At 28.8% G+C, this 16,333-nt stretch overlaps 1 protein-coding gene across 1 annotated transcript in view; it reads right to left on the reverse strand.

Annotated features, from left to right (window-relative positions):
* Nucleotides 1-1,437: 1,437 nt before the first annotated feature.
* The window catches only part of LOC141340227 (glypican-6-like), an 18,528-nt gene continuing 3,632 nt past the window's right edge, over nt 1,438-16,333 (reverse strand). The window contains exons 2-6 of the mRNA XM_073845151.1: nt 12,266-12,424; nt 5,938-6,329; nt 3,474-3,639; nt 2,855-2,865; nt 1,438-1,494 (exon numbers count right to left, since the gene is read on the reverse strand). Of these exons, the coding sequence (XP_073701252.1) occupies nt 1,438-1,494; nt 2,855-2,865; nt 3,474-3,639; nt 5,938-6,329; nt 12,266-12,424 (785 nt within the window). The remainder of the gene's footprint in view (nt 1,495-2,854; nt 2,866-3,473; nt 3,640-5,937; nt 6,330-12,265; nt 12,425-16,333) is intronic.

A 16,333-nucleotide genomic window follows, 5' to 3' on the forward strand; every position in this document is an offset into this window, starting at 1 on the left:
ATCATCAGATTTGGAAAATTCCAAAAGATTTGTCATTCCATCACTTGCTCACCAATGGGTCCTTTGGAGTGAATGGGTGCCGTTAGAATGAGAGTCCAAACAGCTGATAAAAATATCACAATAATCCACAAGTAATCCACACCACTCCAGTCCATCAGTTTTTATCAGCTGTTTGGACTCTCATTCTGACGGCACCCATTCACTCCAGAAGACCCATTGATGAGCAAGTGATGGAATGCTATATTTCTCCAAATCTGATGAAACAACAAACTCCTATACATCTGGGATGGTCTGAGGGTGATAAAGCTTTCAGCAAGTTTAAATTTGAGTAAACTATTCCTTTAACCAGATATCTAAATAGAAATATGTTGGTTTTAGCTAACCATTTATTTAACATTTATTCAGAAATGCAAAACCTGACTGTAGAAGACTAGTTACACTAAATTTTATTTTATTTCTAAAAATGTTCTTGAGGGAAATCTCAGCCCCACAAACGCAGTTTTTTCACTTGCTCACCAATGGATCCTCTGCAGTGAATGGGTGCCGTCAGAATGAGAGTCCAAACCGCTGATAAAAACATCACAATAATCCACAAGTAATACATACCACTCCAGTCCATCAGTTTTTATCAGCTGTTTGGACTCTCATTCTGACGGCACCCATTCACTCCAGAGGACCCATTGGTGAGCAAGTGATGGAATGCTATATTTCTCCAAATCTGATGAAAAAACAAACTCTAATACATCTGGGGTGACCTGAGGGTGAGAAAGCTTTCAGCAAATTTAAATTGAGTAATCTATTCCTTTAACCAGCTAGCTAGATAGAAATATGTTGGTTTTAGCTAACCATTTATTTAACATTTATTCAGAAATGCAAAACCTGAATGTAGAAGACTAGTTACACTAAATTTTATTTTATTTCTAAAAATGGTCCAGAGGGAAATCTCAGCTCCACAAATGCAGTTGTTTCACTTGCTCACCAATGGATCCTCTGCGGTGAATGGGTGCCGTCAGAATGAGAGTCCAAACTGCTGATAAAAACATCACAATAATCCACAAGTAGTCCAAACCAATCCAGTCTATCAGTTTTTATCAGCTGTTTGGACTCTCATTCTGACGGCACCCATTCACAACAGAGGACCCATTGGTGAGCAAGTGATGGAATGCTATATTTCTCCAAATCTGATGAAAAAACAAACTCCTTTACATCTGGGATGGTTTGAGGGTGAGAAAGCTTTCAGCAATTTGTCATTTTTGGGTGAACTATTCCTTTAATAACATGACATCTTAAGGAAACTCAATAGTTCCCTGGCGTATTCTTGTTCACGATGAGAAGCGTTGGTCAGTTTTGAGAATAATTCCCCTCGATATGACCAGGCAACCGGACTTCCCCATCCAGCCAAGTCATTTTAACACAGACCACTCGACGGAAGCAATGTTAAAAACGTCCCGCAATGCCCATCGAAGCCAAACCAAAGCGCTGCCCAAGATCTGCCTGGAATAAACGGAGAGAAAAATTCCTAAACTGCCTTCCTAGCATGAGCTCGGCACAACAGCTGGCCACTGTTTGCTCTTATATGTTGAAGTGCACTGCTGTAAAATCTTCATCCCAGCAATTCAAACCATAAAAAAAAAAATTTCAACAGAGAATGCATAAGTACAAATTTCCTGAAATCTTCCAGCTTTCCACATGTTTGTTAGACCTTGAGAATGAATGTAAAATAACTTGTTTGTTCACAATTAAACGTTTATTGTTTTATTTTCTGGATTCGGTGTTTTATTGATTAAGACAAATTGATCATCAAAAATGATGTTTATTAAAATGAATTCATTCATTTTGACAAATTAATAAATTTTCTAAAATTTTGTCAAATAATGAAGTTGACAAAATTTAATGAATTAATGTATATCAAACAATGCATTTTTATTTATTTATGTTGCCAAATACGATGCAACAACAATAGAAATAAAAACTTGGATGAAATAAAATCATTATTATTATTATTATTATTATTATTATTATTATGGTACAAATAAGTTCAAATGTACGATATATATATATATAATAAATTGGATTAACTGATGATAAATTGTGCAATTAAAATGCATCTGGTTTATTAGTACTATTAAAACTCATTCTTGTTTTATTTATGCATCATTTAATAAATATGAATAAATATATAACAATATCAAGATTATGAAAAATATATTAAATATTAAAAACCAATTCAAAATCCATTTTATTTCCCATAACTGTTTTTTTTTTTTTTTTTTTTTTGAGGATTCTGTGTTGTATGATTTAGTACAAATTTATAATAATTGAATACTCATTTTAAAATGTAATCAAATTACAATATAGCAATTAATTTACAATAAACATTGCATTTTTATTTTTTGTCAAATAAGATGCCGAACAACAATAAAATAAAAACAAGGATGAAATAAAATTATTATTATTATTATTTTGTAACAAATAAGTTCTATATAATAAATTGGATTAACTGATGATAAATTGTGCATTTAAAATGCATTTGATTTATTAGCACTATCCTAAATCTCATTCTTGTTTTATTTATGCATCACCAACAAATATTAAGAAATTGATTAGTACAATATTAACAGTATATTAAATATTAAAGACCAATTCGAAATCCATTTGTTTTTCTTTTTAAGGATTCTGTTTCATGATTTAGTACAAATGTATCATTAAACAAACAATGGTGTCTAATTAAGTTAATTAATACAACTTTAATAATTCAATACATCTTTTAAAATGTAATCTAATGAAAATATAGCAATTAATTCACAATAAAACATGGCAAACAATAACAAAAATGCATTTTTATTTATGTTACCAAGTACGATACTGCACAACAATAGAAATAAAAACATAGATGAAATAAAATTATAATTATTATAATTATTATTATTATTATTATTAACCAGTGCAATTAAAATACATCAGGTTTATTAGTACTGTTAAATCTCATTCTTGTTTTATTTATGCATCACTGACAATATTAAAATTAATAAATACATAACAATATTAACATTTTATATCAAATTTATTAAATATTAAAAACCAATTACTGTTTTCTTCCTTTTTTTCCCCTTTCTGGTTCTGTGTTTTGATGCGGTACAACTATATAAATAAAAACATGGATATAAATTTGATCACTATTATTATTATTATTATGATTATTTTGGAACAAATAAGTTCAAATGTATGAGATTTACATGTAATAAATTGGATTAACTCCAAATTGCGCAATTAAAATGCATCTGTTGCTGCATTTGTGGGCATTTTGAGTAAAATTGTCCAGATCAACATTATCAACACATTTTATTGTATTTATTATCTCCATAATATATCATTTATCACCCAGCCATAAAAGAAAGTCAACAAATCTGGTCTTGGCGCTGACATATCTATGTCTTCTATCTGACTAAGGCATATTATGAAGAGGCTCTTACCGATGTATTTGCTCCATTCTGGGTCCAGATCGGCCTGGTTGGCCAAACAGCCCTTCATCACATTCAGACAGTAGTTGTTGCAGGGCTTCAGCGTGAACAAACCCTGACAGTACGAGCAGTACAGCATTTTAGTGAAGCCGCCGACGCATGCAGAGCTCATGGTCACCTGAGGACAGAAGACAACACATGCAACTCAACTGATGCATATGGATGGAATTAATAATAACAAATGTTCTACAACAGGACACTCCTCAGAATAAGTGATAAACTATCATAGTGTAATATTAAAATACATTAGTGAAAAATCTTATGCAAGTTGGTCATGCAAATTGCACATGAAAATGATACCTTTGAGAACCTTTATAAGACGTAGTTGTGAGTAAAAGTCACATGGATCTCTCTCTTCAGGTCTGCTTGTAGCTAAACCAGTTAAACCAGCTAAGACCAGCAAACTAGCAGGTTTTTATTTCTAAAGGATTTCTAAAGGACGGTTTTAGGTTGATACTAATATAGAAGTCAATGATTTTCCAAAATGTGGAAAATGCAAACAGAATCTAGTCATAGCAATGTAATTTTTCAATATAACAGAATTCAGTTATACATGCCTTTTGATTATTTGAGAAAAAAAACTTATTTTGGGGGGAAAAAACTTTAATTGCATCTCAAAAAATTAATTTTCTTTAACTTTTAATAAACTGTTGTTCAATTGTATACATTTTGTTTATTATGCTTTTTGATTACAAAAAATAATTTAACCATTTTAAATTTTTTTACGTTTCATGATTTTAATTAATTAGACATGCTTTTTAATTACTAAAATGTTATTTAACCATTAGAACCATGGAGAAATATTAAAATGGAAAGCACAGAATTTGGCAATAAAAACATTAACAAATAAACAGATTTTATTTGTAAAAATTCAAACTAAAAAATAATTTCTTAATTTAATAAATTGTTACATTTTCTATAAACTTCATGCTTTCAGTGAATTAGACATGCTTTAAATTGAATGTAAACATTAAAATGGAATCCACAAAAATTTAAACCAGAGTAAGTAAAATTTAAATAAACAAATACATAAACATGACATTTAATAGGGGAATAAAGAATTCAATTTACTAAATTTGTAATAAATTGTTACATTTTATGTTTCAATTAGACATGCTTAAAATTTTATTTAACCATTAAAATGGAATTTTTGATGAAAAATTTAAAAAGGAAAAAACAGAATCCAGTAAAATTTAAACTTAAATAAATAAATAAATAATATAATTCATATGGTTCTAAAATGTAATTTAATAAAATGGTCATTAATTGTTAAATTCTATATGTTTCATGATTTCAATTAATTTGACATGCTTTAAATTTAATTTAACCATTAAAACAAAATCCTCAAAAAATTAAAAAAGGAAAAAACAGAATCCAGTAAAATTTAAACTTAAATAAATAAATAACAGAATTCATATGGGTCTAAAATTTAATTTAATAAAATTGTCATAAATTGTTAAATTCTATATGTTTCATGATTTCAATTAATTTGACATGCTTTAAATTTAATTTAACCATTAAAACAAAATCCTCAAAAAATTAAAAGGGAAAAAACAGAATCCAGTAAAATTTAAACTTAAATTAAAATTAAAACTTAAATAAAATAATTCATATGGGTCTGAAAATTTAATGAAATTGTCATAAATTGTTCAATTCTATGTTTCATAATTTTCATTAATTTGACATGCTTTATAATAAATTGTATTAACTATTTAAATGGAATTCAGTAACATTTATACAAAAAAGGGGAACAATTTCAAAAGATTTTATAGGGCCCTAAAAAAATTTTTTTAGTTTTATAAGTTTCATGATTTTAATTAACTTTAATTTTGAATTAGACAAAATAAATTATAATAATTGAATACAATTTTAACTAAAGATATATTTAATATGGCCTAAAAAGATTAATGTATTAAACTTTTAATAAATTCTTTAAATCTTTTCTATGTTTTCTTTTAATTTATTATACAATTAACAAAAAGCAAAAAAAGCAAAAAAAGCAAAAAAAAAAAAAAAAAACACTAGCTTGCTCTTTTCTTTTTCTATTCTATCATTGTCCTCAGTTGCTTTGGATAAAAGCGTCTGCAAAAAGACTGAATGTAAATGCTTTAAATTTAATTGATCAAATTTTCAAATTTTACAAATTTTATGAAATCCATAAAAAATGTAATAAAATGGGACAAAATAAAACAGATTTCAAAGGGCCCTAAAACATATGTTCTGATATAATTGTATTTACAATGCATGCATGCATGAACACACACTGCAAGTTACCTTCACCTACACTGAATTTAGCTCATACTGTCAGATGCTACAGGTTTAATTTCCCCTCATAAAATCCCAAGCACAGATGAGTTTGCCAAGGCAGTTAGCACCACTTTATGCACCACAGGCTTAACAGACAGCAGCAGCTCACCTTGGAAACCCTGTTAGCCACTTCCCGTCCGACCATGAGGCCCTGGACGAAGGTGCGTGCGGCGATGAACGCTCGCGTAACCTGAGACTTCAGCTTCTTGGGAACGTCTCCAAAGGGCTTAAGCTGCTCCATGTACTTGCCGATGCATTCCAGATAGTCTTCGGTGATGAGATACTGGGAATTCAGGAGCTGGAACATGCGCTCCAGCAGACGCATCCAGAAATCGTTCAGCATCTCCTCCAGATTGACGTTGCCGCCTGTGTAGTATCTCTTGAGCTCGGCGAACAGGCCCTGGAAGACCTCGGCGTTCTGCAAGTAGGGCTTTCCGTAGGTGCGCAGAAACATCTCGTTCAGAGAGCGCTCCGTGTTCTCCAGCAACTCCAAGAAGAAGTCTGTCAAAGCATGAAATGCAACTTTTCTGTGTCAATTCGTAATGACAACTTGGACACTTTTAGCTGATCATTCTTTACCTTTCTTATGCACTGTAACAAAATAAAGAGAGATTTTTACAAGCTGTAAATGAAGCAAAGATTATTAAAGTATGTTTTTTTTTTAGAATTGTGTGATATAAACTCACAATTCTCACTTTTTTTCTCAGAATTGTGAGATAGAAAGTTAAAACTCTGACTTTTTTCTCAGAACTGTGTGATATAAACTCACAATTCTGACTTTTTCCTCTGAATTGCAAAATATAAATTCACAATTCTGACTTTTCCTCATAACTGCATGATATAAACTTATGATTCAGACTTTTTTTTAGAATTGCATGATATAAACTCACAATTTTGACATTTTTTCTCAGAATTACATGATATGAACTCACAATTCTGACTTTTTCTCAGAATTACATGATATAAACTTACGATTCTGACTTTTTTTTAGAATTGCATGATATAAACTCACAATTCTGACTTTTTTTCTTAGAATTGTATGACATAAACTTACAATTCTGAGAAATGGTCAAAATTGAAATAAACGTAAAATTCTGAGAAATAAAGTCGTAATTACATGATATAAACTTACAATTCTGACTTTTTTTAGAATTGCATGATATAAACTCACAATTTTAAAAAAAATTCTCAGAATTACATGATATAAACTCACAATTCTGACTTTTTTTTTTTCTTAGAATTGTATGATATAAACTTACAATTCTGAGAAATGGTCAAAATTGAAATAAATGTACAATTCTGAGAAATAAACTTACAATTCTGACTTTTTTTTAGAATTGCAAAAACTTACAATTCTTTTTTTTTTTTGGAATTGCATGATATAAACTCACCATTCTGACTTTTTTCTCAAAATTGCATGATATGAACTCACAATTCTGACTTTTTTTTTTAGAATTGCATGATATAAACTCACAATTCTGAGAAATAAAGTCAGAATCGTGTGATATTAAAAATTAAAAATTTATTTATTAAACTTTTAATCAATTCTATAAGTTTTAAGGTTTTTTTTAACATGCTCTACCAGAAAAATGTAACTGAAAAAAAAAAAAAAAAAAATACAATTTAAACTAAAAAGATAAATAAATAAATATTTCATAGGGCCCAAAAATTTAATTTATTAAACTTTCATTCTTTCACTCTTCTTTCATTCTTTTTCATTCTTGAAGCGTCTAATTGATATTATGAAACATATAGAAATGAATCCGCTTTAATATTTCTGCATTTAATTATTAAATTTGAAGCATGTCTAACTGATATCATGAATATATAGAACTGAACAATTTATTACAATCTTTTTTTTTTAAATAATTTTTATACCCCTATGAAATTAGTTTTTATTTATTTATTTAAATTTGACTTAATTCATTTTTTCCCCATTTAAATTTTAGTGGATTCTGTTTTAAAATTAACTTAACTTTGTAGCATGTCTAATTCATAGAAATAATGAAATCTATAGAATTTAACCATTTATTAAATTGAGAAATTAATTTATTCAAAAAAAAATTTTGTATTGCCAAATTCTGTTTTTCCGTTTTAATATTTCTACATTTATTTGCATTCCATTTAACATTTCTGCATTTATTAAAATTTTACTTAATTATTTTTTTCATTTACATTTTTGTGGATTCTGTTTTAATGGTTAAAGCATGTCTAATTGATTGAAATCATGACATTTATTTTTTTTAAACAATTTATTAAATTAAGAATTTATTTGTTTATTTTTCTTTCACTTTTAATAAACAATTAAGTTTTTTGATTACAATTATAATAATAATAATAATAATAATTTAACAATTTTAATTTGATTTAATTAGATTTGTCATGATTTTGAGTAATTAGACATGCTTTTTAAAATGCAGACATATTAAAACAGAAAACCCTTAATAAATTAAGAAAACTTAATTTAATAAATTATTCAATTCTATAAATGTCATGATTTCAATGAATTAGACATGCTTCAAATTTAATTTAACCATTAAATCAGAATCCACAAACATTTAAACGGGAAAAAACAGATATAAATAAATATAAATAAATAAATAAATAGTAAGTAAATAAATAAATGAATATACATTTCATAGGGGTATAAAAAATGTAAATAAATTTTAATACATTGTTCAATTCTATATGTTTCATTTCATTTCATTATTTAATTTACAGGTGCATAAATGTTATATATTCCAAAGCTTTTATTCATATGTATTTAATTATATTAATTTAAAGTTGCATATTAGAACATATCATAAAATAACTTTTCAGTAACATAATTAAATAAATAAATAATTTTCTTTATTTTTCATAATATTAATGGTCTCTTTTGGGGTGTGTATCAGAATGTGAATGATTATACTGTGTTTTGCTCAAGTCTGTAAAATACTTGACATTTTTGAGAAAGAACTAAATCACTATCAAATAAAAATAAACAAATAAAGAAGACTTTAATCGAGCACACAAGAATAATCTCCAATCAGTTTTAGCATTGGCTCATTCGGGACACTCTGTAAAGACTGAGCCAAGGGTCAACCGCAGAGTCGCACTGTTTTGATGAGCAGATATTTGTTGAAGTGCTTCTTCATGAGGTTGGTCTCAATGCCATTATGTTCATTTGAATGCAGTGCACAGATACTGCTAACATTCTCTTTGTTTGTGTGTCCCGATCTTCACAGCGCATGATGAAACCTCTGAATTCTTAATGTCACCGTAAACAGGCTATTTATTCACACTGAAAACACGCTGGGAATTATAAAACTGATTGTTCCGCTTGTCTTTAATATTTTAATATGGCATAACTGCTTTAAAAAGCAATGAGAGGCACTCAAGGTTGTGTTGTATTATCTTACGGCATGAGTTCCTGTACTTTATCACTTAAAGGTAAGATGCACAGAAAGTCACTTTGGAGAAAATGATCAAGCCTTTGCCAAATGAGTTTCAGAGACGGCTTGTTTATATTGACAGTCTTTGCCGTGAACTACAGTCATCAAAAACGGAAGGATGATGGATATTTAATCTTTGAATCAACCTGTTACATCACCAGTCAAAAGATTTTTAATGTTTTTGAAAGATTTCTTTTCTGCTTACCAAGCCTGGGTTTATTTGATCCAAAGTACTGCAGTAAAATTTTTAAATATTTTACTATTTAAAAAAACTGATTTCTATTTGAATATATTTTACAATTTAATTTATTTCTGTGATTCAAAGCTGAATTTTCAGCATCATTACTCCAGTCTTAGGTGTCACATGATTTCTGGTGATTATTATTATTAATATTTAAAAATCTTGAGTGCATTTTTTTCAGGATTCTTTGATGAATAGACAAGATCCTACTCAGCTGTTTTAAACATAATAATAAATGTTTTTTGAGCAGCAAATCAGAATATCAGAATGTGAAAAAGTGAAAAATTCTGCTTTGAAATCACAGGAATAAATTCCATTTTGAAATATATTAAAATAGAAAACAGTTATTTTAAATCAATTAAATCAAAAATAAAGCATATAATATACAACAAAATATTAAATAGTGTATTAAAATATTTAATATAAAATAAAATAAAATAATAAGATTTGAAATTTTTGGGTGAAAAGTTCCTTTAACTGAAGTGAACCTGTTTTACCAGGGACAAAACTTAATTTTTGATTTACATAAAAATGTAGACTAATTTTTTTTTACTAATTTTTACTATTCCTTTAACTTCCTTGCCTTCTTATTAATAAACCATTTAAATAAATAAATTAAATTAAAATACATAAAATAAAATAACAAAAAACAAAAGACTTGTCATTTTTGGGTGAACTATTTCTTTAACAAAATTGAACCAGTTTCAGGTTTTAAAAACCTCAAAAAATTAAAAAAAAATTTAAATTAAAAAAATAAAAATAAAATAAAATAAAATAAAATAAAATTAAATTAAATGAATAATTTACATTTTTTAATTAAATATTAAATTAAGAAAAAGAAAAGAGACTTGTAATATTTGGGTGAATTATTCCTTTATCTAGGTGTTTCTGTGCACCTCGAGGGTTTTAGACAGATATATATTGTTTACATTTTTTATTTTCAATTTTCAATTAAATTAAATAAAAAATAAAATATACAATATACAATAAAATATAATATATTATATATTCAAGCATAATATAAAGAAAAAAAAATCAAATAAAAAAATTTAAAAATAAAATTAAAAAATAAATAAAAATGCATAAAATAAAATTATAACAAATAAAAGACTTGCCATTTTTGGGTGAACTATTTTGTTCTTCTTATGTTCTTATGATCTCAAAATAAAATAAAATAAAATAAAATAAAATAAAATAAAATAAAATAAAATAAAATAAAATAAAATAAAATAAAATAAAATAAAATAAAATAAAATAAAATAAAATAAAATAAAATAAAATAATAAAAACTTTTTTTTACTAATATTTGGATGAACTATTGATTTAATTTCCTTGCCTCCTTAATAATAATACTTTAAAAAAAACAAATTAAATAAAATAAAAAATACACAACTTTTTTACTCATATTTTGATGAACTATTAATTTAATTTCCTTGCCTTTTTATTAATAATACATTAAAAAAATAAAATAACATTAAATAATAAAAAATAAAATAAAATAAATAATAAAAGTGTTTTTAGGATCTCAAAATAAAATAAAATAATTATTTTTTTGACTATTTTTTTTTGTCGAACTATTCCTTTAACTTCCTTGCCTTCTTATTAATAATACATTTAGAAAATTTAATTAAATTTGAAAAAATACAAAACAAAAACCCATAAAAAAAATACATGAAATACAACAATACAAAATAAATTGTGATTTTTTTTTAACAAAAGTGAACCTGTTTCTGTGCACCACCAAGTTTTTAGGATCTCAAAATAAAATAAAATAAAATAAAATAAAAAACATAGATTTAATGCCTTTTTGTACTAATATTTGGATGAACTATTCCTTTAATTTGCATCTTATTAATAATACATTTTATTAAATTATTTCATTATTTCATTAAATTTCATTAAATTTCATTAAATTAAATTATATAAAAAAATTGTTTAAAAAATAAGAATGCATAAAATTAAATTTCTTTAACAAAAGTTAACCTGTTTCTGTGCACCAACATGTTTTTAGGATCTCAAAATAAAATAAAATAAAATAAAATAAAATAGACTTACTAAAATTTGGATGAACTATTCATTTAATTTCCTTGCCTTCTTAATAATAATACATAATAAATAAATTTAATAAAAAATTATATTAAAAAAACATAAAAAAATATAAAAATGCATAAAATAAAATAATAAAAAATAAGACTTGCCATTTTGGGGTGAACTGTTTCTGTTTCTGTGCACCACCATGTTTTTAGAATCTCAAAATAAAATAAAATAAAATAATTTGTACAAACTATTCCTCACAATCTTACTAATAAAAACAAATTTAAATTAAATTAAATTGAAAAACAACATTAAAAAAAACACACAAAATAAAATAATAAAAAATAAAACACCACCAGGTATTTAGGATCTCAAAACAAACCAAAATAAAACTTATTAAATTTAATTACATGAAAATTTTTTGGGTGAACCATTTCTTTAACATCCTCCCCTTCTTATCAGCAATAAAATAAATTATTAAAATAAACTTTTGATCAACTTAATGTGCCCTTAATGAATAAAACTACTAATTTGTCCAAAAAAAACCTCTCAACAACAGGTTTAACAGCAATCATGCTGGTCATTATTTATAGACCTTAGAAATGTGGGCTTTGTAGAGTTAACAATCTCTGATTACACTAAACAAGCAGCTTTCGAGTGGAAACGGTCTGATAATAACCTGACACTTTCCAGCATCTAATCAATGAACGTTAAAGAACAAATCGTACCGTCAAACCTTTTATGTCCGCTCATAAATGTCTCCCTCAGCTCTTCGCTTGTGTCGTCCATGAGCTTCTCAAAGTCCCGTGAGCTTCTCTGGCTCAGAGTCTCCTCCATTTCTGAGTTACAGCACGTTCTCTGAGGAGCGCAAACCTGCAGATCCTCTCCTACGGACCACACAAACGCACAACAACTTAAACCGCATCTTATTAATAATACATTTTATTAAATTATTTCATTATTTCATTAAATTAAATTACATTAAAAAATTGTTTAAAAAAAAAAGAATGCATAAAATTAAATACTCTGGGTGATTGCTAAGGTGCTGCTATGCAGTTGCTAGGGTACCTGTGTGGTTGCTAAGGTGTTGCTAAGGTGTTGCTATGTGGTTGCTAAGGTACCCGGGGTAGTTTCTAAGGTGTTGTTATGCGGTTGCTAGGGTACCTGGGGTGGTTGCTAAGGTGTTGCTATGTGGTTGCTAAGGTACACGGGGTGGTTGCTAAGGTGTTGCTATGTGGTTGCTAAGGTACCCGGGGTGGTTGCTAAGGTGTTGCTATGCGGTTGCTAGGGTACCCCGGGTGTTTGCTATGCTCAGAAGAAGAAGAATAATAATAGGAAGTTTAAATAGAATATCAGTAAGGTGGCTTTCTCAAGCCAACTTAATTAACATCAGTGATAATCAGAAATGTTTCTTGAGCAGCAAATCAGAATGATTTCTGAAGCATCATGTGACACTGAAGACTGGAGTAATGATGATGAAAATTCAGCTTCGCAACACAGGAATAAATTTCATTTCAAAATACATTCAAATAGAAAGCACTTATATACATTCAAATAATATTTAAGTATTTAAACTTATAGTTATATTCTTCAGAGACTAAAATGATCAACTCTATCTCCTCCTAGAGCTTTAACTCTACAAACTCTAAACTCAGCCCAGATCTTCAGACTGATCTGACTCCAGTTGCTTTATCTTTTCTAACTGATCGGACTTACGGTTTTCCTAAAAGTGAGGATTAAAACTGGGGAAAAACCCATAGACTTACATTGACGGAATGTTTAAATGAGCCAACACTGTTCAAACTCAAACTGTCAAAATTCTAATTTAAAGTCCCCATGAAATCAAACATAAAGTTATTTGACTTTTGGTATGAATATATTAGCCTTAAGGTTATCTATAAGCTAGTGTGCTTCAAAACAACGACAAAATTTGTGTTTACAAGATATGGTCATTCAAAACTTACAGTCTCGTCACTTCCGCCAATATGAATCAACGATTTTGCTGATATCAGCTTCTCATCAAACGTTCTGTCCAATCAAATGCTCTCTAGAGTCCGCAGCGTCCCGCCCCTACACTATAAATCGACGCTGACTCTGTGGCTAAGATAAGATATATTTTGTTTTAGCAAGAGTTTCATATTGAATCTCAGAGGGAATTTATTAGACTGTGGCTGTCTATATATGGAACGCTATTGGCTATTCAAAAGAAGTGGGCGGGGCTGGGCGATATGTTTTTGTTTCAGTTAAAATTACGTCACCACATAGAATAACGCTGCCTGTTTCAAGGCACTTCAGTGGAGCTTTAAACTCCCAGAATCCCTTGAGACTCAACCAAGCTTCCCTTCTATCAACTATTTCTAATCCTATCTATCAGCTTGCTAATCACGCTAGAAACATGCTAGAAACATGCTAACAACTTGCTAATAATGTTAACAACAAGCTAGCAACTTGTTTATCATGCTAGAAACAGGCAAGCAACATGCTAATAATGCTAGAACCATACTAGCAACTGTATAATCATGCGGGAAACATGCTAACAACATATGCTAATCATGCTACCAACTTACTATTCATGCTAGAAACATGCTAATAACTTGCTAATGATGCTAGAATCCCGTTAACAACATGCTAGCAACATGTTAATCATGTTAAAAACATGCTAGTAACTTGCCAAAGATGCTAGAAACATGCTAACAACATGCTAGCAACTTGCTAATCATGCTAGAAACATGCTAGCAACATGTTAACAACTTGGTAATCATGCTAGTAACATGTTAGCAACTTGCTAATCATGCTAACAATAAGCTAGCAACTTACTTATCATGCTAGAAACAGGCAAGCAACATGCTAATCATGCCATAACCATACTAGCAACTGTATAATCATGCGGGAAACATGCTAACAACATATGCTAATCATGCTAGCAAACTTACTATTCATGCTAGAAACATGCTACCAAAACTTGCTAATCACGCTAGAAACATGCTAGCAACTTGCTAGACACGTTAGCAACGTGTTAGAAACTTGCTAATCATGCTAGAAACATGGTACCAAAACTTGCTAATCACGCTAGAAACATGCTAGCAACTTGGTAATCAAACTAGCAACAAGTTAATAATGCTAGAAACATGTTAGCAACATGTTAATAATGCTAAAAACATGCTATCTACATGTAAGAGAGATGCTAGCAACTTGCTAATAATGCTAAAAACATTCTATCAACATGCTAATCATGCTAGCAACTTGTTAATTACGTTAGAAACATGCTACCAACATGCTAGAAACATGCTACCAACATGCTAGAAACATGCTAGCAACTTGTTAATCATGCTAGAAACATGCTAGCAACTTAGTAATCATACTAGAAACATGCTAGCAACATGTTAATCATGCTAGAGACATACCAGCAACATGTTAATCATGCTAAAAACATGCTATCTACATGTTAGAAACGTGTTAATCATGTTGATAACTTGGTAATCAAGCTAGAAACATGTTAACAACTTGGTAATCATGTTAGAAACATGCTAGCAACTTGTTAATATGCTAGAAACATGCTAGCAACTTGCTAATCATGCTAACAACATGTTAATCATGGTAGAAACATGTTAGAAACTTGGTAATCATGTTAGACACGTGTTAGTAACATTCTGGCAACTCGCTAATCATGCTAGCAACTTGTTAATCATGCTAGAAAAATGCTAACAAAATGCTAGAAACATGCTAGCAACTTGTTACTCATGCTAGAGACATGCTAGCAACTTGTTAAACATGCTAAAACATGCTAACAACATGCTAATTATGCTAGTAACTTGCTAATCATTCTAGAAACATGCTAGCAACTTAGTAATCATACTAGAAACATGCTAGCAACATGTTAATCATGCTAGCAACATGATAACAACATGTTAATCATGCTAGAGACATACCAGCAACATGTTAATCATGTTAAAACATGCTATCTACATGTTAGAAATGTGTTAATCATGTTAATAACTTGGTAATCATGTTAGAAACATGCTAGCAACTTGCTAATCATGTTACAAATATGACAGCTACATGCTAATCATGCTAGAAGCAGACTAGTAAGATGCTAGTGATTTGCTAATCATGCTAATCTATCTATTTCTGCTAGACTGTTTTGCCAAAACATTGAAATTTAAAACTATTTTAAAATTAAAACTTGTTAAACTTTTTCTAATGTTCTGGTTCGGCTTTCTCAAGCCAACTTAAAGTTTGCCTCGACAAACTTCTTTATCTAGTTGACTATTTTTCCTGTATTTTTGATGAAATAAATGCAGCCTTGGTGAGCAGAAGAGGTGAATTAGTCAGTCAGTGGACGGGGGCGTCCAAGTCCTTCACATGGAAATGACGAAGCGTCAAAGCGAGTCCATAATCAACCTGATTGTCAGTCACTCCACAGAATCTCTCATTATGATGGCTGATGGGTGTCTTCTCTCTGAGTCTAATAAAAGAAAGCATTTACATTCACTTCAGTCCTCTCTCGTCTTGTTGTGGCTGTTTATGTGGGCTGCAGAGCTCACAGATCGGCTCAGCAATTGGTAATTTCCATATTTTTGTTTTGTTTTGGAGTTGTATATTTCATGCGAGCTCAGTTTGTGTTCAAAAGTTTCCTAAATTGCGACGTATTACATAAACATATACATTAATAAATAAATAAAAATATATACATAAATACATTTTTGATTAAAAAAAAATGTAAATTAAATAATGTAAATAAATATATACAGTGATACATTTTTTTTTATATATTATAAATATATATATATATATAT

This window comes from Garra rufa, chromosome 8 (genome assembly GCF_049309525.1).
Source record: "Garra rufa chromosome 8, GarRuf1.0, whole genome shotgun sequence".
Taxonomy (NCBI): domain Eukaryota; kingdom Metazoa; phylum Chordata; class Actinopteri; order Cypriniformes; family Cyprinidae; genus Garra; species Garra rufa.